The sequence below is a fragment of the Melopsittacus undulatus genome, chromosome 6, assembly GCF_012275295.1.
Source record: "Melopsittacus undulatus isolate bMelUnd1 chromosome 6, bMelUnd1.mat.Z, whole genome shotgun sequence".
Taxonomy (NCBI): Eukaryota; Metazoa; Chordata; class Aves; order Psittaciformes; family Psittaculidae; genus Melopsittacus; species Melopsittacus undulatus.
This window is the reverse complement of record NC_047532.1, coordinates 10,681,894-10,705,365: the sequence shown is the minus strand read 5'-3', so window position 1 is coordinate 10,705,365 and position 23,472 is coordinate 10,681,894. Positions and strand designations below refer to the sequence as shown.

The 23,472-nt window shown below is 43.3% G+C and overlaps 1 protein-coding gene across 1 annotated transcript in view; it reads left to right on the top strand.

Moving 5' to 3' along the window:
* Window positions 1-23,472, top strand: part of CACHD1 (cache domain containing 1) — a 107,201-nt gene that overhangs the window by 66,550 nt on the left and 17,179 nt on the right. The window contains exons 5-14 of the mRNA XM_031050741.2: window positions 4,072-4,198; window positions 6,367-6,511; window positions 8,141-8,357; window positions 13,436-13,585; window positions 14,831-15,064; window positions 17,682-17,831; window positions 18,376-18,499; window positions 18,986-19,103; window positions 20,470-20,638; window positions 22,886-23,028. Coding sequence (XP_030906601.2) covers window positions 4,072-4,198; window positions 6,367-6,511; window positions 8,141-8,357; window positions 13,436-13,585; window positions 14,831-15,064; window positions 17,682-17,831; window positions 18,376-18,499; window positions 18,986-19,103; window positions 20,470-20,638; window positions 22,886-23,028 — 1,577 coding nt within the window. The remainder of the gene's footprint in view (window positions 1-4,071; window positions 4,199-6,366; window positions 6,512-8,140; window positions 8,358-13,435; window positions 13,586-14,830; window positions 15,065-17,681; window positions 17,832-18,375; window positions 18,500-18,985; window positions 19,104-20,469; window positions 20,639-22,885; window positions 23,029-23,472) is intronic.

Below are 23,472 nucleotides of genomic sequence, written 5' to 3'. Positions count from 1 at the left end.
GCAGAGATGTAAAGGCTTCTACTGCCCACCAGAACCCCTCTGGCTGTGGGGTCTCTCTCAGCTGTGTCTCTAGACCTCCCGCATCAGCACGGTATCAAAGGAGGCATCCAATCCCAGACTGCTTTGTGTTGGAAGGGACCTTAAACCTCGTCCAGTCCCAGCTGTGGCCATGGGCAGGGACACCTTCCACTAGAGCATCTTGCTCCAAGCCCCATCTGATGTCTCAATGTCTTTCTGAAAAATCCAGTGTCCAGAAGAAGCACTCAGAGCCCATGCTGGACTGTCCATCAGTGCTCCATGCCTGCGCCTAAATGAATAGCCGAAACACTTGAGTGATTTGCTCACTCACTTCATTGTACCCATTGCATGAGAGAGCTGTGTGATTCTCCTATGACATCTGGACCTGGACATTTGGACCAGGAATAACCTCCACATCCCAAGTGCTTTGCATTAGCTTTTGTCAGTTATTGGTATTGTGGTAGAATGGATAATGTTGATTGTCACACACTGCTGACACACAGTGTTTAGAAAAGCATTTGTAAATAGTTATGATTTTCCTTTTTTAATTGTTTCCAAGATTTTGATACTATTAAAGGATTTCCCCCCCCAGGTTTCTCTTTCCAGCTTAAAATGGTATCAGATGCTTTCCTGGATTCCCACAGCTGTAGCTGTGCCATGTGCTCCCATGCAGGAGAGCTTGTGTGGGCTGTGAGCACCAGTGCTGCACATTCTCCAAAGGCTCAGGCTGCCAAACCCTCAGTGAGTTCAGAAATCAGTCTGGGTTTTCCCAAGCAGATTTCAGAAAGGAAAAGTGCATGGGTGCTTTGGAGAGAGGCATTTCTGGCAGTCCCAGCTAGAAAAGCTGGAAACTCTGGGTTAGTTTTGGTTTGGTTTTAATTAAAACTGATTTTTCATGGAGTTTTCCATGATACCTAAATTTCACCATGTTCAAATCTGAGATTTTGTGTCCCTGCTACACAGAAACCATTCTCTGTGACCAGAGAAAACTGCTCTTTGTGCAATCACAAATGGTGCCACTGAACTGGTATCACATCAGGTGTAAAAACACAAGGAAGAGGGAAATTTAGGGGGAATCTGAGTGAAACAAACAATAGTCACAAGCTGTGGCTCCCCATCCCTGGCAGTGTTCAAGGCCAGGTTGGACAGGGCTTGGAGCAACCTGCTCTAGTGGAAGGTGTCCCTGCCCATGGCAGGGGGCTGGAACTGGAGGATCTTCAAGGTCCCTTCCAACCCAAACCATTCCATGGTTCTATGAAATTTGTTTAGCATTTTGTTACAGGATCATTTGTGCTTTCTTTGAAGGTGTCAAAATTGATGAGACAAAAGACTCTTGCTCCCAAGAGCATCTGCAAGCTGGTTTTACCTGTGCACAGGAAAGAGGGAGAAACATGCTTTGGCATCTCTGTTGGAGTTGAGTTGGTATTTTGGGGAGAAGGATGAGAAAGTGAGAGGTGTGAGCAGAGTGTAGTTAGTGCACTGGGAAAACCTTCATCGACCATTTCAGTATCATGTTCTTTTTTCTTCTTCAGTCCATTGAGGCACCAAGTTCTCCAAAGCCACAACTGTGCAAAGCTGCATCTTTGTACAGAATCCAGCAGGGATCAACCAGGACTTCCAGTGGGACTTTGAGGCACTATGGAAATACAAAAAACTGTGGCAAAAAGCAAGGGAAAAACCCCCAAGATAGTGGTTTCTGCAGGGTAATTATGCTGAACTGAATGTAGAGAAAACATCGTGGCCACAGCCAGACAGGGAAACTTGAGTAAGTGCTAAACTGTTGAGGATGTTGAACTTAGACTATACTCCATGTGGATGTTTTGTTGTAAATGTTCGGCTGTGGTTTGAAATGTGCCCGGTGGTGATTTCCAACCCAAATATTGGCGTATTTGATAATGAATGGGATCCAGGAGATGAAACTCTTTGGCCTATTTTCAGGGTCAGTCCTAAGAGAAATGCCTGCAGTTAAGGCTTAGCAAAAGGTGAAGTACTGTAAATCAGTTTCCCTTGGTTCTGGCTACTTTTGTAATCAAACCTGAAAAGAGAAATGTCAAGGAAGTGCCTTTTACTTAATACATTTTAGGCTGATACTATCCATCTTAGGTAATGCTAAAGAATTCAAGTTTTATTTTCAGTTTGTTGCAAGCAGAGATGATGGTTGGCCCCAAATAGGATATAATCCTATTACTGGTGTGGTGGTGAGAGGGTAATATCTTTCTGTTCCCTCTCTCCTGGGAGCAATTTTCCTCTTGCTTTAAGATCCTCAGTGAGCCTACGGCTGCCTTTAGTCACTGACATGGCAAAGCTGATGTTTGCATGGGATCAGTTCCGATCCCTTAATCTCTCAGCTTGCAGGGAGAGCAGTCAAGGTGCATGCTCCAGTGGCAGTGAGGACATTTCATTTAAGGAAGCTCTTCCCTGTGAGGGTGCTGAGGCGCTGGCACAGGGTGCCCAGAGAAGCTGTGGCTGCCCCATCCCTGGCAGTGTTCAAGGCCAGGTTGGACACAGGGACTTGGAGCAAGCTGCTCCAGTGGAAGGGATCCCTGCCCGTGGCAGGGGTTGGAGCTGGAGGAGCTTTAAGGTCCCTTCCAACACAAACCAGGCTGGGGTTCTATGAGGCAGAAATCCCAATACCAACTCTGCCTCAGGTGGTTCCAACACCATCATTGTCCGCACTTGGGCTCAGAGTGCTTGGGATGTCTACAGTGACTGTACACTCTGTTGGCTTGGTGTATTAAATATCTTTATAAGTTATTAGTGCAGATGGTCTCAGCGCTGGGATAGCTGCGTTATTTTGGTTGTTGGTTTTGGTGGTATTTTGTGGTTTTACTAATGCAATCAGTTGTGTTCATATCACTGAGCTGTAGCTTTTGAATTGCTTTTATTGTTGGTGTTAAGAAGTCCTTAGAGATCGCAAGCACATTTTAAAGAGAATGAACGTAGCCTGTAAATGACAGAAAGGTTTGAGACTGATACCCGACGGTTATGTTCTGAACTCCATTCCTGCTTGACTGCAACACTTGGGAACATGTCACTTCTCTTCTTTGTTCTTCACTTTTTGTCCATGCAATGACTAACTAATAATCACCTGCCACAGAGTCCGAGAGGCTTGGAGGGAAGTTGCAGTATAGCTGCTGAGAACTGTTACCATTCTCTCTGTATTTTATGGTCTTGAAATGGGAGTGTGGTGGAGATGCTCATGGTGAGGATGGGTGGAACCAGCATAGAGCTACCATCTGCTAACTCTTTGAGGGCAGATGCTGTGTTTTCCCTGAAGAGTGGCTATTTCTCCTAACAAGAAAGCCTTGAGGGGTCCACAGCCTTGTTAAATTAATCACAGCACAGGAATAATGAGAAACTCTGAGAAATTCTGGAGTCCCAAGAGCGGGAGCTATGCCTCCCTCCCACTGCACTAATAGGAGAGCACAAGGGACAAAGAGGAAAGATTCTCCCTTTTGTTTTTATTAACCTTTTCAACTGTTTCTGTACAGTGAGGTTTTCCTTGACCCATCTTTGCATGTAAAACTATCTGGGCTAAATGCTCATGTGGACATTTTATACAGATGTTAGAGTAGGGGAGGTTAACACATTTGGTTACTGAGCTGTGAGCAGCAAACTTAGTGAAATTTTTGGTTTTATTTCACTATAAGGAACACATGATTATTATTTTTTAACATTATGGGGTTTTTCTTTATGAAAACTATGTGTATCATTACATGTAATATTTGTATATATGCATATTATATATAATTGCCTTAATCTCTTCCTTTCTTGCTCCTGCTTTGGCTTCCTGGGATCCAGTTATACTTCAGAGATTCAGGAGCTGTCATCATATATTAAACAAAACCTGTCAAATGCAGTGTTAAGTTTCCAAATGATTTTAACTTTTGTGAAGCTCTATCTGTCCTCAAATAGAACTACTTGTATTTCCTGTTGGGACCCTGGTTATTCTTCTCCAAGCATATACGAGAGAGGCCTCTAATAAACGTACTTCCAGTTTGACATCCCTTTGTAACTCTGTTTCATCTTTCAATTTCCTTCTCCAACCTCCAGTTCTTGCTGATAACCTGAAGTCTAACCCAGGAATTAAGTGGCAGTATTTCAGCTCAGAAGAAGGCATTTTCACTGTCTTCCCAGCCCACAAGTTCCGGTGCAAAGGCAGCTATGAACATCGCAGCAGGTAGGATTTGTCTCCTTACAATTCACTGTATTCCTTAAGCACTGATTTAATTTCAGCATTATGTTTTGCCAAGATTACAGCATCTGTGAGTAACTTTTAGTGAAGTCCCTTGGGATTTCTCAGGTTTGGTTTTTAAAGCACTAGTATTCACTTTTAAGAAACTTTGAAGTGAAATGAAGTTACATACAGGTTTCTCACTTCTCCCAAATGAAGTTGCAAATAGCAGCAACTTGTAAACTGTAGGTCAGCCCATAGGAGAAATTCAACTTATATTTGACTCATACTTGACCCCTGTTAATAAAGTAGTGAATACGTTTTCTACTGGTTTAGCAGGTCTGTTGCTTTGGGAAGAGGGGTAGAAGGATGAGAGACTGGAAAGAGCATTGGTAGGAGCATTTTCCCAGTCTCCACCCCAGGTTCAATTGGCACACCATGGATAGTAGGGAAGCAGCAATAGTGGAAACTTTCTAGTAAAAAAAACTGTAGAAAAAAGGATCAAATGGTGACAGGGTTTTCCTGCCCAAGGGAGTGTTTCTGCTTGGTGGGCATGAAGCAAAGCAGTTGCAGGTTAATACTTTTTTTCCTGCCTTTTGCTCTCAGTACTGTGGGACTGATAAAAGACTCAAGGGTAGAATCGTCTAAGAAAGTGCAGTGGCTTTAGTACCTCTGGTCACACAATAGCTGATTGTACCAGTTAATCAATCTGTGTGGAGGAGGTATCAGCACATCAGGTACATTTCCATGTAGCTGAGTGCCCAGAGACTAAGCAGTTCTTTGGTTACCCATCAGTGTTGAGCAATCAGATGTTTACAGATGTTATCTTCTCTGTGTCATCAAAGCATGAAGTGTCTGGGCTTGATTAAGTTCTCTGTGGTCTTGGAAAGGTGTGGTCTGAAGACGTGAGAACTGGAGGTACCCCAGGCTTTATCAGAGTTTTGTCACTAAAACCGTGGGTGATTTCATCCAAAGCATTTACTCTGGGTCACGGTTTCTCCATGGCTACATAAGAGATATCTTCTTGTTAATATTTACTTCAGAGGGTAGTTTGCATGGATTAATTAGTTAATACTTAAGTGCTTTGAAGATCAAAGGACCTATATAAGTTCTAGGTACTAATACCAGTATAGAGCTGCAGGCTGTTTTACAATTAAGAACTTATTTGTGCCAGTTGTTTATTGCTGTGCCTTGTCTAAAGCTTTCTGCATTTCCTTTACACTTAAAAAGATTTCTGTGGCTGCCTTTGATATAATAAAACTTAGATCCCAAAACTCACACTTAACTCTTAACTAGTTTTTGGTCTGGACTAAAAATGGAAGAGTCTTGCCATCTTTTTAATCCTTCCTCCTCACTGAGGCTCTTCCTAATTTATTCCAGGTTGAAACCTTGGCACAAGAGCTTGTGAAATCTCTCACACATCTCTCACAACATTGAACTGGATCTGAGCACTGCTTCACTGGAAATATGGGGTTTGATGTTAGCACAGACAGACAGACACATGGCATCACTGAGAACCTTCACCAGACTTAACTCAAATGGGCCATGCAGTTTAAAACTGTGCAGACCTAAGGGGTTGTGGAGCATGACCCATGTGAAATGCATTCCAGGGCTCCAAGAGAAAACCTTTGCTTGGCCAGAAGCCCTCCTTTCTTACAATAAACCCAACAGCCTATGCTAATGCAACCCTGTACACACAGGTTTTTACTTGTCATGTAACCAGCAAATACCCACTATTGCACTTACTTTGCATGTGAGTAAGGTTCCCAACACCCAGCATCTACCATGAGGCATTTCTTGCTTGTCAACTCTTAATCCAAAACTTGATGTGAGCTGATGTAAACAGTAATCCCAAACACTGCTGCTCCATCAGCAAAATTGCTTATTCCTGGCTTAAAGTGATTGTTGTGCCAGAGGGAGAAGGATTCAATATTTGATTTGGGTTAAAATGTCAGAGATTGAAAGCAAAGGCCCTTTCTCTATGTTCAGATTCACAGTTGGTCTTTCCTAGTGGAAGCTTTCCTAAAGGCAAAAATCCCTGCTATAATTGATGGATTGTCTCTTTGTGGGGTGTCTTTTTTCCTCTTTATTTCTTGACTTCTTTCACTTGTAAAGGTTTTGGTGGAAATGACAAGGTGGCTCATGATGGTGGTTTGGGTTTTGTTCCTCTTCAGGCCTGTCTATGTTTCCACTGTTCGACCTCAGTCCAAGCACATTGTTGTCATTGTGGACCATGGGGCTTCGGTCACGGAGACGCAGCTTCAGATTGCCAAAGATGCAGCTCAGGTTATCCTGAGCTCTATAGATGAACACGATAAGGTATGATTTCTCCAAGCATTGAGCAGATTTTCATTGGTCTCAACCATGTGCAGTGTTTTCAGTTCTCATCCAAAGCTGTGTTTTTAACTTGTCGTCCATGGACTCACTGGGATCTGTGGTCTACCTCTAATGGGTGATGGAGACTTGAACTCACTTTTGGAAGTTTGTGTTACAGCAGAGGAAACATCTGGGGATCCACAGGCTTTAAAAGAAGTGAAATCCACTGATCTAAGGCAAAAATCTTGTTTCTGAGTAGTCTTTAAAGGCTCCTTCATCGTGGCAGAGACTTTAGGTGATGGTCAGCAGTGTGATGCAGTGCACAGTTAGGAGAACCGTGCTCCAAGCCTCACGACTTCAGAAGTATTAGATTGCTTTGAGCAACTCATTTTAGCTCTTTTTTTGCTTGTGAAAATGGAAATGATTTATTCTGCTGCTATATTGTATTCTGCTGCTCCACTGTATTCTGTTGAAATATAATTAGTGTTTGGAAGATTCCCAGACAACTGTGATACCAGTAAGGGAAGGATAAAGCAAAGGACCAAGAAACCTGGATTTTATTTCTTGCTCTGCCACAGAGAATGAGGAAATCACTTAACCTGTAATTTTAGATATGGATTACACCCAGGGGCCCATATGGTGCTTCTGTAGAACCACAAACCATCTCCCATTTGGTCTTTACTTTTAGTAATTCACTGCTAGTGGGACCTTGATCAGTCCTTCTGCTTGGTTTGCCTTTTTTTTTTTAATAGGAGTAGAGTTTCAGTCAAATCAATTCAAAGAAAACTGTTTGTATCCTTTGCCTGAAGTCTTCTCTATAACAGCACAGGAAAAATCCTTCTAACTTCTGTGCTTCTGGAGTGTTTTGATACTGTAAAATAATACTTACAGTTTAGCAGAATGAATAGTACTTAAAGTGTCAGAAGTGTCAGTCTTAATAAAACTCTAATGAAGAAAGGACATGTAAGACATTTATTACTTGGTCAGTAGCTCAGTGGTTATGAAACCTGTTATATGGGTATATAATTAGTGCTTCGTTCTGACGCTGTCTTGCATCAGTCCTAATTCCTAATAAAATATGCCACTCATTTAATAAAGCTGGTATGTTATGTGTGTATTAATGCAAGTGTTACCGCTGCATGCCTTAACTCATTTATAGGCTGAAAATTGATGGTAGATTTGGCTTGCTTTGTCTGGGACGTTAAAGCAATGGAATGCTTTGCCTTTGAAAAGCTCTCAGAGCTTATTTCCTTGTATGATTTGGTTTTCTGTAGCACTCCACTTCTCTATAGGCACTCAAGGCTTTCCTGCAAATGCTCTCTGCTGATTTTTCTCCCAGTTATCTCTAGTTCACTCAGGCTTCTGCCCGGAACAGTGTATTAACTATTATGTACGAGCAGAGCGAAGCTGACTTCATCTGAGGAACAAAGCCTGAAGTCTCTTTTCCTTGAATTCACCAGGAGTCTAATCCTTTTCAAATTTGATGGATTTATGCCTCCAGCATTTAGTTTTTAACAATTGAATTTTAAACCCACGGAATCTCTTCAGTTGGCTTAGCATTGTGTTTTCTGTATCGGTGCATAAAGAACTCTAAATAGGAAGGTAATCCAATATAGTTTCTTCTCTTTCAAGATCTCCGTGTTAACCGTGGCAGACACAGTAAGAACCTGCTCGCTGGATCAGTGCTATAAGACCTTCCTGTCTCCTGCCACTAGTGAGACAAAAAGGAAGATGTCCACCTTCGTTAGCAGTATAAAGTCATCTGACAGCTCCACGCAGCATGCGGTGGGATTTCAAAAGGCTTTCCAGTTGATACGCAATACAAACAATGGCACAAAACTCCAAGGAAGTAAGTCTCTTGTTGGGCAATCCTCAGCATTTCTCAGGCTTCCAAATGTATTTTTATTGGGGATTTTTCACTTGGGCAGAGGCCAAAGGAATGCAGTGTCTTGAATATTAAAAAGGAAGGGGGATGGAAAGCACGTGCATTTATTAAGTAGCATTTGCTTGACCTGGAATCTGCATGAGCAACTTGAATGTGGCCATTCTCTTTTAATTCATATCACTTGCTGCCCTATCCCTCCATTCAACTGTAATACAACACTGGAGGATTCAATTGTCTGATAGCTGATTTATTTCCCAAAGGTGTGATGGGGTGTGGGGTCCTTTCAATGAAAATTGCAGTTCCTGCAGGTTCCTTAGTGCTAATATATATATGGGTAATGTGCCTAACTGGAATCCTGCCTATGGAAGTGGCCCTTGCTTCTCAGGGAAAAGGGTTTTTTAAGAGTACCAATTATGGGTGATATTTTATGCAACATGGGGTTGGCCTGGCTAAATTTTCCTTCATCTAAGAATATCCTCCTGAATTTTGGTGCATATATTATGGGCTTTCTCCTTTCCCATTGCCAAGACTGGGGTTTTCTGCAATGAGGATGTGGTGAAAGATGTGGAGAAGATGGATGTGAAACTGAGTGGCATGTCTGCTTGCCAGGAAGCTGTGGAAGGCAAATTCTTGAACCTGTGCTCTGAGTGCTTGTTGAGCAACATTGCCAAAGCTGTGACAGGGTGGAGAAAGCAGATTGATCTCTATCAGTTTAGGCATTTTAAGTAACAGATCCTATAGCTTGGTCCTGTCTGCTTCAATGAATGCAGATCCTTTAGCATCCTGAAGGGCACCAGTGTTGTACAGAACAGAAGAAAGTGAAAAAGAAAAGTCCAGGAATGCTTTGGAAAGACTGAGGAAATGTGCTTCTACTTCATGTGGCTTTCTTTCAGTTTATAAAATGCTGCTTCATCGAATCCCAGAACCCCAGACTGGTTTGGGTTGAAGGGACCTTAAAGCCCATACAGTCCCAACCCCTGCCACGGGCAGGGACCCCTTCCACTGGAGCAGCTTGCTCCAACCCCTGTGTCCAACCTGGCCTTGAGCACTGCCAGGGATGGGGCAGCCACAGCTTCTCTGGGCACCCTGTGCCAGCGCCTCAGCACCCTCCCAGGGAAGAGCTTCTGCCTAAGAGCTCAGCTCAGTCTCCCCTGTTCTGGCAGGTTCAAGCCGTTCCCCTTGGCCTGTCCCTACAGGCCCTTGTCCCAAGTCCCTCTCCAGCTTTCCTGCAGCCCCTTTAGGCACTGGAGCTGCTCTCAGGTCTCCCCTTCAGGAGCCTTCTCTTGTCCAGGCTGCCCCAGCCCAGCTCTCTCAGCCTGGCTCCAGAGGAGAGCTGCTCCAGCCCTTGTAGCATCTCTGTGGCCTCCTCTGGACACACTTGAGCAGGTCCATATCTCTCGAGATGTTAGGTACTTCAGCCAGGCATGATCCTGCAGTCTAAGGATTTGCTAGCAGGAATAACACAAGACAGTCCTAAATCTGCATTGGAGGCCAGTCTAAACATAGCATTTATAATTCAGTAACAGATCATCCTGTGCTATCTGATATACTACCTTTCTGATAGGTAGAAAAGGCCCTTATGTTTAGATTATACTGCATTTATCTAAAGCATACATGTTTATATCATATATATATCTACATTGCAATTTTATATATGTGTATAGCTATAAACACACACAGACACACACACACCCCACTGCCTATTTACCTACAGCTTTCAGGGAGTGTTGGAACTCAGTGGCAGTGTTTTCTTACGCTTTGGGATGAGGTTCTGCTCAGCCAGGCTGCAAAAGGCACCAGCACAAGGCAGGAAATCCAGACGTGGTGAACAGCACAATTCTTCCGCCTCATACCAACAGTCCCCTTCTAACTTTTCCACAGTGCATTCAGGAGTGAGGCTGTATCTCAACAGCTTCCCCAACACACCCACACATTGTTCCCTGGGAACAGGATGTTGGAAAACTAACAGTGAAATAAGTGATTTCTTTTTCTGGGTTTATTTTTCCTTATTTTTCTTTTTAAAGATGAAAAGATTATTTACAAAAAGTGAGGCACTTTATAAACATCCTCTTCTCAACCCTATTGTGTTTCACCCCATGAATTCTGGTATTTGCTTTGTACACATTAGGTCTTCCAAGCCTTGCATTCTTAGAGAAATCCTAAATCCAAAGCATTTGCCTTTCCTTTTACTTTTTCATCCTTGTGCCCCAAAATAGCTGTTTGCTATGAAACCTAGTAAAAGTCTATGATTTCACATTAATGAAAGTGTGCCAAAACCTCCTAATCCTAATATACAAACAGTGCCAAACAAAAAAGCTGTGTAGGAGGATTCTGCAAGACTCTACAGCTGATGTTCTTGGAGTAACTCCGGATGATTCATGCATGTCCTCCCAGCCAGCACCAGCAGCACTGCAGTATTTTTGTTCTTATTTTCTTATTTTAGAGAAAGTTTCCCCCCTTTCATCTTATTGCACGAGGATGGTAAAAACCTCCTCTTGACAGCCCTGTCTATTAACTGAGCAGGGTACAGTCAGATGAACGTGTTGTAGCTATGGCCTAAAGTTCAGAAGCTGGCTGAAACTTTAACAGTAGATGCTGTTTGCCCCCAAGACAAGAGGGACGTGGAGCTGTTGGAGCGAGTGCGTCCAGAGGAGGCCATGGAGCTGCTGCGAGGGCTGGAGCAGCTCTGCTCTGGAGCCAGGCTGAGAGAGCTGGGCTGGGGCAGCCTGGACAAGAGAAGGCTCCTGAAGGGGAGACCTGAGAGCAGCTCCAGTGCCTAAAGGGGCTGCAGGAAAGAAATCTGGAGAGGGGCTTGGGACAAGGGCCTGTAGGGACAGGCCAAGGGGAATGGCTTGAAGCTGCCAGAAGAGGGGAGACTGAGCTGAGCTCTTAGGCAGAAGCTCTTCCCTGTGAGGGTGCTGAGGCGCTGGCACAGGGTGCCCAGAGAAGCTGTGGCTGCCCCATCCCTGGCAGTGTTCAAGGCCAGGTTGGACACAGGGGCTTGGAGCAAGCTGCTCCAGTGGAAGGGGTCCCTGTGTGTGCCAGGGGTTGGAGCTGGAGGAGCTTTAAGGTCCATTCCAACACAAACCATTCCAGGATTCTATGCCATAGCCTAGGAAACATACACAATTTTCCTAAAGCTGCAGCCAAAGCTTCATTAATGCCTGGCTTTGCTTTTTTTCCTTATTTTAGCCTCTAAACCAAGGAGGGAGTGGGGGGAGGGAAAGGCAGAAATAACCCCCACATGAGCCGCTTTTACGTCATTCTGGCTGAAATTCTTTTCAAGCCATGATGACAAAATGTACAAGTCAAAGCCTTTGTACCTGTTAAAAAGAAACCCACAAAAAAAAGCCAGATGAGACAACAAAGTCAATATGTAACCACCTAACCTCATGTGCTTCAGATCATCTGGTGATGTATAATCCTCACAAGTGATTTAATTACATGCATAAGCCACTGAGATAGAATATGATGAAACAGGTCGGTGTGCAAGGATATGAATGTACGTGTTCCAAGGCTTTCAGGGAGGCCTTTGGCCAAGAACATACTCAGCGTGAAAAACGTGTTCGTCTTCATGCCCAACAAGGCCTGTGATGATGGGCGGCAGTGTGCCGTGTCGTGTTTCTCAAGCCTTACACACTACAGCATCATTAGGGTTGGAAGGGAGCTCTGGAGCTCCTCCAGTCCAACCCCTGCCAAGGCAGGGCCACCCAGAGCACGTTACACAGGAACGTGTCCATTCTGGCTTTGGGACGTCTCCAGAGAGGGAGACTCCACAACCCCCCTGGGCAGCCTGTGCCAGGGCTCTACCACCCTCATGGTAAAGAAGCTCTTCCTCACGTTGAGGGGAAACTTACTGTGTGGTAGTTTATGGCCATGGCTCCTCGTCCTGGTACTGGGCACCACTGGAAAGAGTCTGGCACCATCCTCCTGGCACCTGCGTTTGAGCTTTTGATGGGCATTGATGAGATCCCCTCTCAGTCTGCTCTTCTCTGGACTAAACAGTCCCCAGCTCCTGCAATCTCTCCTCACAAGAGAGCTGCCCCAGACTGCTGAGCATCCCTGTAGCCTCTGCTGGACCCTGTCCAGTAGTTCCTTGTCACTTGTGCTGAGGACCCCAGAACTGGACACAGCACTTCAGATGTGGTCTCACCAGGTTCATCATCTCCCTTGACCTGCTGGCCACACTCCTCCCCATGCACCCCAGGTTACTGTTGGCCCTCCTGGCTGCAGGGGCACACTGCCAGGTTTGTAGTCAACCGATCATCCAACTTGTCATCAACTTGTCTATCCTACACCATGGGAAAGTGTCAAGTGCCTTTCATCTTGTAGTGTGCTCCAGCTACCACACTGCAAGGCATGGAATAAATTGCATCAATGGTAATGCAGGCATGAAAGAGGAATAGTGTATGAAAAGGTCTTTTACAGGGATTTGGAGTTTCTTGTGTACAACTCTTGGGTGCCCTGGCACCAGAGGCTGATGAACTTTACCAAAGGGAGGATGAGGAGGGTCCCATGATCAGCAGCAACAGTGATGCTGAATCCCTCGCACAGGTCTTGAGGCAGCAACACTGGCAAAGTACCATTCACTTTCCATGTGAGAAATACAATCAGATGCTCCCCTGTGATGCAGCACAGCTTAACTGTAGAATTGCAGGATGGGAGAAGAACAGTGGGTCAGGAGATGAAACCTGCAGGTTTTTGTCTTTTGTTAAGCTCTCTCCATAGAACTAGAGCAGCTTCGGCAGCATGCTGCATACTGGTCTCACATGCTTGGTTGCATCCTGTCTGCTCAGGAGACACAAGCCACAGTGCTTCTGGGTGGCTGGTAGGCACCAAATCAAACCATGTTTGTTAAATGCTGTCAATGGAGTTTAATAACAAATCATGTAATTCATAAGCCTGCAATGTGTTTATCCACTGTCACTCACCAATGAAACTATTGGCAATACACACTTGCAAGCAGATGTAAGGGCTGTGCATGACTTCCCTGAATTTAAGTCCTAATGCACTTTCTGCACTCTATATATGACTCTTTTCAGATACTGATATGGTCATAATTTATCTTTCGGCTGGGATTACATCAAAAGATTCCTCAGAAGATGATAAAAAAGCTACTCTCCGGGTCATCAATGAAGAGAACAGTTTCCTCAACAACTCAGTTATGATTCTTACTTATGCGCTTATGAATGGTGAGAAATGATTTTGTGTTTCTAGTGGATGAAAATTCCCTTTCATTGTACAACTAGTTTATTAGCTCTTTCAAGTGTAGTTCCATGCCTTACTGGGAGCAGTTTGTTAATGGATTTTGGCCTTAGTTATCCAGACTGCATCCAGATGTTTAATACTTTGGTATAAAAACCTCAGTGCAACTCAGTGCTTCTATATCATAGTGCAGCTGCTCAGGATACAGTTTTGTTGCTGGAATTGTCTAGTGGCAACCAGACTGAATTAGATGTGATAACCATTGCAACTGTAAACCTTCCTGACACTGCCCATGTTTCCTGGTGCAGCAAAGTGAGGGTATACTTGACTTCTGTATCAGTCATCAGCCAGGAGCATGAATGTAACATCAAACATAATCTGAAATGCTTTGGTAACTTAAGACCCAACTTAAGAGTGAAGTTAAATATGAAGATCATGGATGTAGTAGTTTGGCATCCTATTCTTTTTCCAACAAAGCATTTTCAGTAAGCAGCCTGTATGATGGATTACTGAGAGCTGCACACTGACTCTAGCCAAGGAAACCAGCACTTAAGCTGATGCATTGTTTGACTGTAAATTTAAATACTCAATGCAGACCTAATATATACAAAAGTCTTTGATTTGCCTGCAGGAATTGAGCCTGACACTTGTGTAAAATATGAAACTATGATGTTTAAGCTAAAGAACAAAGCCTCTTATCTCCAAGAATGTGTAATGTGCTCCTGGTCATTTATGTGGACTAGCCACAGGTGGAGAACAAAGAGCTGTCCTGTGGATTTATAAGTCACATAAGTCTTTGGTGAAAGATCTTTGTTTAAAGTGGTGATGTGAACAGTACGTTCATTTTTTGTGCTGTGCAACAGTATGTGAGAGGCAAGCTTATTGAATTTTGTTCAAGCTAATTATGTTTTCTACATCCCTACCCATTTTTAGCACTTTACCTTATTGCTTAAATAAGCCTATAATATGTGCAGTCCTACAGTTTAGTGTATGTATCATCTTGCTTTTATTTCATAGAATCCTAGAATGGTTTGGGTTGGAAAGGACCTTAAAGCTCATCCAGCTCCAACCCCTGCTACGGGCAGGGACCCCTTCCACTGGAGCAGCTTGCTCCAAGCCCCTGTGTCCAGCCTGGCCTTGAATTTATAGTATTTGGAGTAAGGTACAGAAGTCTTGGTGGAAATTAAGCTGCTTTCATCTCCTTCCTTCTATTTCTTGCATCCCTGTTTCAGAGGGAGTGACAGGTTTGAAGGAACTGGCCTTTCTGAGAGACCTGGCAGAGCAGAACTCAGTGAAGTATGGGGTGTCCAACCGAACAGTCCTGCCTGTGATCAAGGGGAGCATGATGGTCCTCAACCAGCTGAGTAACCTGGAAACAACAGTTGGCCGATTCTATACGAACCTCCCCAACAGAATGATCGATGAGGCAGTCTTCAGTCTGCCTTTCTCAGATGAAATGGGAGATGGTGAGTGCTTATGTTGAATGGAGCTATAAAAGCATAAGAGATTAGGTTCTGTTTGCTTACATATTCCCAAACACACTGTAGTCTTCCAGATGATGCTTTCAGGTGTGTTCCTAAGGCAAACATTAAATTAGCCTTTCATGCCAGGAGGTTGTTCTATCTGCAGGAGGTCTAGTTGTTAAAAAAGTGGTAATAAGACATGGAATAGACAGATTTAGGTTGGATTCTTACGGGTGAAATTTGTCCTTGTGTACTTGTACATATACAGCACACATCATTGCATTTGTGGAGAGAAGTTCTTTGTACTTGAGGCAAAGAATCTTGTTCCATTGAGTTGACAGCCATCACCGTGCTACAGTGTTGCAGGGTTCATCATTTCAGTACTTCTGTCCATCTTGGGGTGTTACAGGTAGACTCAGGGGATTGCAAGAAGGGAAAAGGCAAACAGGTTGGCAAATGGCACAAAGAGATAATTCATCACTGTCCAGAATTTACTGTCCTTAGTTCTTCCTTTAGCTTCTGCACCCTTGGTCTGCCTCAAGAACTGGGCAGAAGAGAAAACCTGAGCTGGTTGGTGGTTGCCTGGCCAGTCTGGAGTGAGTGATATGCTGAATTTTGTGATAATTTCTCCACAGTCTGATTCTCCCAACAGTATCCAGCTTATGCTGATGTGGTGCATCAGTGTGAAGGGAAGGTGCATGGATCTTCCCTTTTCCCTTAAAATTAGATGCCATGTTAACAAAAACTGTGGGTTCAACTTGATCTGATCTCACACTACATCCAGTAATGGAGAGACTGAAGCTGTGGAGTTCAATAGACTTCTGGGAGTGTACCACCATGTCTATGAGATGACACATGTAAGAAAGGCAGAAATCAGATAGTTTCATTTTTGCTCAGGCTAAGCATGCACTGCAGGGTGATCATTTTGGGGGTTTTGCTGGGTGCAGGTTTGGGAGGTAGGGAGTGGGCTTGGGCAGAGCTCCCCTGGCTGGAATCACACTCAGCTGTGGGTCATAGATCCCAGACTAGTTTGTGTTGGAAGGGATGTTAAAGCTCATCCAGTTCCAACCCCCTGCCATGGGCAGGGACACTTTCCACTAGAGCAGCTTGCTCCAAGCCCCATCTGGCCTGAGTTAATACTTGCTTAAGCATCATCAGCTGTAAGATGCAGTCTTGCTGCTCTTCTTAACTTTGGGATCTGGTGCCCTTCCTAAAGCTCAGTGTACATGTTTGGAAGGTCGGAGTTGTTTGCTTTATCCCTTGTAGTTCTTGGGCAGCTCATGTAACATTTCTCTAGCACTGCCATCTGTAAAGAGATGTGACCATCACAGTGGTGTTAGGAAATACATTTAATATTAATTTATATTGCTTTAGCAATTGAGCAAGTTCTGTATTTCTTCACTCAGGACTTTGCCTGTTCTCAGTCTTGGCAGAGGAGTAGTTGAGAGTTATGCTGAGTTTGGGTTGCACATTTACTGTCTGTGTTGAGTCCCAAAACAATCTGAAGACTGTTTCTGAGCACATCTCTTCTGAGTCAGAATGCTGCTTTCTGTATTTCATAACCCTGGTAATTAAGCTGTATTATTACTCTCTCACAAATCCATATCCAAGCATAATGGAAACTTTGAGCAACAGAAGGATTAGAAATGGTGCAATCAAGAACATCAGTCTTACCTAAATTTCAAAGTGTACTTAAAAGCTTATACAGGCAAATGAATTTTATATTGGTTTGAAGTAAAAGAGTTGTTGAGTTTCCAAGAAGCAGCGATGTAGGAAGGAAAGAAATAAGACATTACTGAGAGTTCTTACCTCAGGCACAAGATGCATCCCAAACTGTTGTGCAATTATGGGCATGATTCTCAGTACGGTGGCCATACTGGGATTTGGTGAGGCAGAGAAGGTTTTAATATTCTGAATATGCAATTAGATGAGAAAGAATTCATCCCTATTGTTGCTTTACAAGCTCAAATTCTCTTCCTCCCTCCTCCCCCTATTTCAATTGCCTTAAAGGAGGTTAAAAGAGCAAAATATTACCTTGGCTTTTGAGGCAAATGCATTGCCGATCTGTAAGGCATCAGTTGGAGAATCATAGAATGGTTTGGGTTGGAAAGGACCTTAAGATCATCCATCATCCATCCTGCCACGGACAGGGATGTCTCACTCTAGACCATGTTGCCCAAGGCTCTGTCCAGCATTGCCTTGAACGCTGCCAGGGATGGGGCAGCCACAGCTTCTCTGGGCTCCCTGTGCCAGCGCCTCAGCACCCTCACAGAGAAGAGCTTCTTCCTTGTAGGCTGACAACAGCCTTAAAACATCACTTGTGGTGTATTTTAATAAATGGATCAAATACACCTCAGGGCACTATCAGAAACATAGACATTAACTAACTTGGGTGAGTAGTTAACAGTAGCCAGACATGACAGATGACCAGCTCAGACATGACAAATAACCTGCTCAAGCTTCCCTGTAGGCATGCCATTTTTTGTCTGTATTCCTGCAGGGAATGCTCTATAACAATTTTAACTGCATAACCTGTTGAAATGATGAAACACATGCTCTGTTTAAAAGAATTAACTAGATGTTATTGTTGATGGTTTTATGTTATTTCTCTCATTCTAAGGCCTGATAATGACTGTGAGTAAACCATGTTACTTTGGCAACTCGCTGCTGGGGATTGTTGGAGTAGATGTTAATCTCGCTTATATCTTGGAAGATGTCACCTACTACCAGGACTCTTTGGGTTCCTACACTTTCCTCATTGATAATAAAGGTAACTTTTGGCTCAGATAATCTCTTCTATTCCCACTGAGGTCAGTAACTACCAAAAGGAAACTCAATTCTCATGTCTCTCAATAGTTGATAAGTAATGAAAGATAATATCCATTAGAAGATTAATTCCATGTTGTTGGGTTAGTTTTGCCCGGGAGTTGCTGGAGACTGTAGGTGGTTTCATGACTTAAAATTCCTCAGCTGAAGTTTTGTTGAGGAAAGATTTACTTCCTGTGGAGATTTCCTACATGTGTAACAGCTGAGGTTTTCTCTGTGTGTTGGGTCAAAAGGCAAAACTGGTGTATATGTGGGTGCAGCCCTTCTCATCCCAGCCTCTCTTTGTTGCTTAGTTCTTCAAGCTGTCTTTCGTTTACAGCTTACCTAGTTCTTCATTTGCAACTTCTTTGGTGATAATATTTGCTTTTTCACTGTTAAGACTTTGCACAACCTCTGTGTAGTCACTGTTCTTTTCCCCTAAAAATACTCATTCTGGGCTCAGTTGTTACACTGCACTCAATGTATGGGTTTGTGTCTTTCTTTTTCAGGATACACACTTATGCACCCATCCCTTACCAGGCCTTACCTGCTGTCTGAACCACCACTCCACACAGATATCATCCATTATGAGAACATCCCTAAATTTGAGCTGGTGCGCCAGAACATCCTTAGGTAAGGAACTGGGGTACGAGGCCAAACATTAGCAGTCCTTAGGACACTACAGGTGTTTCCAGAGGAGTTTTAAGAGAATAGAAAGTTCTTTTTCCTACAATATCTGGATACTTTGGTGGAATATTCCCCTCCCAACAGTTCTGATTTGTTTTTATCTTCATTTTATCATTTGGTGTGCTAACCACTGGTTTCCATAACTGATCCAGAAGATACTCCTTCTAATCTCTCTTTCATGTCAGGAAGATTTCCCACTATTTGGCCTAGGTTTTTCTTGATCCTTTGCCTAATCTGAGTATGTGTTTTAACTCAAAATGTGGTAGTACATGAGTGTGTTTCAGCATACATGCACCTTGTCTTCACCCAAACCAGATAACAGTTAATCTCACCATATCTTTGGATATTTTTATAAATGCACAATACATAGATATTTCTTAAGCATTTTCTCAGTGTTTAATACAGTGTTGCATGTTTTATCTGCCAATGTAGCATTCCCTTGGGCAGCCAGATCATTACAGTTCCTGTGAACTCCTCACTCTCTTGGCATGTGAACAAACTGAGGGAAATCGGAAAAGAAGCCTACAATGTCAGCTATGCCTGGAAAATGGTAAGGAATAAAATCAACCCCATTACAGGATGGCATAGACTAAATTCATACATTGAAGTACATTAATTTACTGAATACAGTGAAGTAGTATGATCCATACATTAACATAGTGGGGAAAATGTCAGCTCGTTCTGACACTGTCTTGTTGCAGAAGTCTATCTATCAAGTCAGTGATGCTGCTTGCTGTAATTTAACACTTTTCTTACAAACATTAATGATATTGAAGTTTTCATTGAAACTGGGCATGATGTGTATGCAACAGGCTGTATCATCAGCTGTAAGAGCTTTAGGAGAGCTTCTAGCAGCTATCTTCCTTTCTTCAGTTTTGAACATATCTGAACACTAGTCTTGACCCAGACAATAAAATGGAATCTAAGGTTACATATAATCCTTAAATATAATCAGTGAGAAATATAAGTATTTCTCACTGATGCCAGAAATAATTGGCTACTTCTTTGTGCCAACAAACTCAAGAGGGTACTTGTGGGTCATTTCACAGTATTAAGTTAAATCTAACCTAAACCATTAAGCTGAGCAGTTTAAAGAGATTACATCTGTCGTTGTGTAACAGAAATTCATATAGGAGGGTGTCTGGAGCTAATTTTCTGATGTTGTAATGCTAAATTAAATATCAAACACCCTTGCAGAGCAGCTAGGCAACTCCAGGTATTGTTAGCCTGATGTACTATACAGGATATTTAACATATACAAACCAGTAAAGCATGTGACACATGCAGTACACAATGAAGAGTGGTGATGATAAGATCTTATTTTGGAGAGTTCATTTGTCTGTATTCTTCATAAAGTGAATACCAGTGTGTTTTTATCAAGTGTGAACCTGAAGCCTCTCCTCCATTAATGACATTTCAAAAAGTACCCACAGAACACTATTAGAAGTTATTGCTAATTGAACAACAAAATGAAGGTCTTAATGTAATATTTTTTTCCTGAAGACTAAGTATTTTCTCCATAGACTATGGAGAAGATTGGGATTTTTTGACAGTTCAGTGACTCTGATCCATACCAGATGATTACAGACTGGAAGGTGGCTCTATGGGACTGAGTTGTGGTCATCAGACCACTGGAGACAAGTGTTCCCCTAGTGCATGTTGACCTGTGTGGCTTGAGCACAGGACTTTTCACTATTTTCTATAGGATTAAGTCCATATTAGCTTCTTTGAAAGGAGTTGTCTGTTTTCTGAGAGTGGGAACTGTGATCCTTGAGAGTGTAGCTAAGTGTGGTGTTGCCTCCCAGAACTGGACAAGATGAGCAGTTAAAGAGAAGAGTGAATGTTAAACACAATATAAGTTCTGTAACTCCTCCACCTTTTTGTTTCTGTTTGATGACTTGCCCGATGTTTTTCAGGTCCAGGACACGTCCTTTATTCTGTGTGTGGTGGTAATACAGCCAGAAATACCTGTTAAGCAGCTGAAGAATCTCAACACAGTCCCCAGCAGCAAGCTCCTGTATCATCGACTGGATCTGCTGGGCCAGCCAAATGCCTGCCTGCACTTCAAGCAGCTGGCTACCTTAGGTAAAGCCTCCTCACAATTCATCTGGACCACCTTGTGTGTGTTTCTGTAGAGTGTGGCAGTAGAGAGCTTCTCACAAAACCCTGGAAATACTCTTCTCTTGAGAGGCTTTTATTTCCAAGGCTAATTCTTTAATCAGCTGTTACCTTTCATTGATCATAGCTTCCCTGCTCAATGGCCAGCACTTGCACGGATGAACGCAGTGGGACTGCTCATCAGAGTACAAGATAAATGCACCATGAATGCATTTATCTAACTTGATCTGGGAGCTCCATCAAGTTCCCAGAAAGTGGAGTGCTGAGAGTGAGAGATGCCTCACCAAGCTTAAAACTCAGTTCTCTGCTCTCAGCTGTAAAGCAGCTTATTGACAAATAACCTAAGTAAGATGAAGTCCCAGCCGGTTGTGCAGGACTCCTGTTCTTTTGACTTTGGATTTGTGCAGGTTTCTCATTGCCGTAATCATTTAATACCATCAATCCATGTGAAGCCAGAAGTTAAGCCTGTTGGGGGAAACTGCACTTCACTGCTGTGATGGTTTCTAGCCTCTCCTTACCTGCTTAAATTTTTTGGGTTACTGACATATTCCTGCATTTAAGCTTAACCAATTCTGCTCTACCTGACTAAGTTTAGTAGTTGCTCAAACATAGAATCATAGAATAGTTAGGATTGGAAAGGACCTTAAGATCATCCAGTTCTGGAAAGAGGGAGAGTCTCCATGGCAGTGTAAGTTCTAGTGTCTGGAAAAAATAGAGAGCTTAAAATATATCCTAAGAACATAGAAGGGTTTTATATAATCATAGTAAGTTGCAAATTTTCATATCTAAGTATTAACCTTCGGGGATTTGCTAAAATCTCTGCTATATTATGAGTACTTCTCCAGTGCTTTTGTTTGTAGCAAGGTTTGAAGGTCTCGTGGTGGATTTTCTTAGCTATATTGCAGTGCCACCAGTAGCTAAGTGAGATTAGACTGGAGGAGTTAGGGAGAAACTTAACAAACCTATGGAAATTGCTTTGCCAATTGTTTAAAGTAAAGGGTTTTTTCTTTCTTTAATGTGCTGCCTAGGCTTGATTATTTTTCTATCCAGAAAGACAAGATATAGATGGAAAATATCCAAAATCCCCAGTACTAAGCTGACAAGTGGAAAAACTTCATGCAAAGTAAAATGCAATTACATCAGAGTATTTGGTCTGGGAAGCAGATGAAGGACTGTAATAGAAGTTTGTAAGTGATGACTGCAGTACATCTGGTTGCTGGCTGTATGGTGATGTGTTTCAGAGGAACGTGAACAAAAACAGAACAGTCCACATAACTCCAGTGAAATTTTTCCTCTGGAGACCATTACACATGGGGAAATTGGGTTCCTTGGGTCAAATACTCAGAAAAGGAGTTCTCAGCCTTCAGCACTGCATCATCACCATCATTTTTCTTCTAAAACAAAAAAGCTGTCTGGTACTGCAGTTTCTGCACAATGAAAGTTCACTTTCTAGTCTGTTCTGAAAATCACTCAGACAGCTACACTGCTAGTGGTAACCTCCCTCTTCCTGGCTTGTAATTCTCCATTTGGTCATTATCTGTAACTGAAATTTCAACTGAAATGAATTTGTTTGTTACCTCTAAATTTGGCCAAGGGCCTGTAGGGACAGGCCAGGGGGAATGGCTTTAACCAGCCAGAACAGGGGAGACTGAGCTGAGCTCTTAGGCAGAAGCTCTTCCCTGTGAGGGTGCTGAGGCGCTGGCACAGAGTGCCCAGAGAAGCTGTGGCTGCCCCATCCCTGGCAGTGTTCAAGGCCAGGTTGGACACAGGGGTTTGGAGCAAGCTGCTCCAGTGGAAGGGGTCCCTGCCTGTAGCAGTGGTTGGAGCTGGGGGAGCTTTAAGGTCCCTTCCATCAAAAACCAGTCTGGGATTCCATGGTTCTAAGTGGACTGACTTTGTGTGGACTGACTGTTTGGAAGGTTGTTCACATGCAACCTGAGTTTTGTGGTGCTGGTGAATGCTCTGGTTTGGGTGGAAGACCTCGAGTTTCCTTCCTGTGCTCACAGCCCACCCATGACCTGAAGGATCTGTGTGCTTTGCGTGCCAAAGTGTGGGAGAGTAGAGGAACAGGCAGAGGAGTGAACAGTGCATCAGTGTAATTCCCTCCACGTATCCTCAGCCAGGACATCACATCAGATACCCTTCACGGTACAGATGTGTTTGCTGTGCACTGTGTGCAAGTCATTGTCCTTTCTCACATTTTACTCTTTTCAGAAAGCCCCACAGTAATGCTCTCTGCGGGCAGCTTCTCTTCTCCTTACGAGCACCTCAGCCAGCCCGAGACCAAGCGGATGGTGGAGCATTACACAGCATACCTCAGTGACAACACGCGCCTCATTGCCAATCCTGGCCTGAAGGTATGCCCTGGTCATGGAGGACATAGTTCCCTCATGTCCCACACCTTCATCCAGGAGGAACATTCATCTCCTCATGCTCAAAGGGTTACAGAGGGGTGGTTTGGAATGTTGTTCCTATGCCTGGGGAGATGGCTGTGGGCTTCAAGGCCTGTAAGAGGGGAAACGAGGGAGAAGGCTTCCTCCCCAAGAGCAGGGAAGGAAGTTAATAAGCAGCTATTGAAATAAATACTATGAAAACTAAAGTTGCAGTAAGTTTTTAGCAGAAAAACCTTTGTTTTCTTAAGCACACAAATGAGAAATATCTCTTTTGCGTGCAAGCCAAGCAGTGTTTATATTTACATGAAGTAAAAAGGCAAATCCTAAGAGCCTCAGAGATAATGACAACATTATTTCATTATAATAAGCTTTCCCTTTGCTTGGAATGTGCCAGATTCGTCTGGTGTG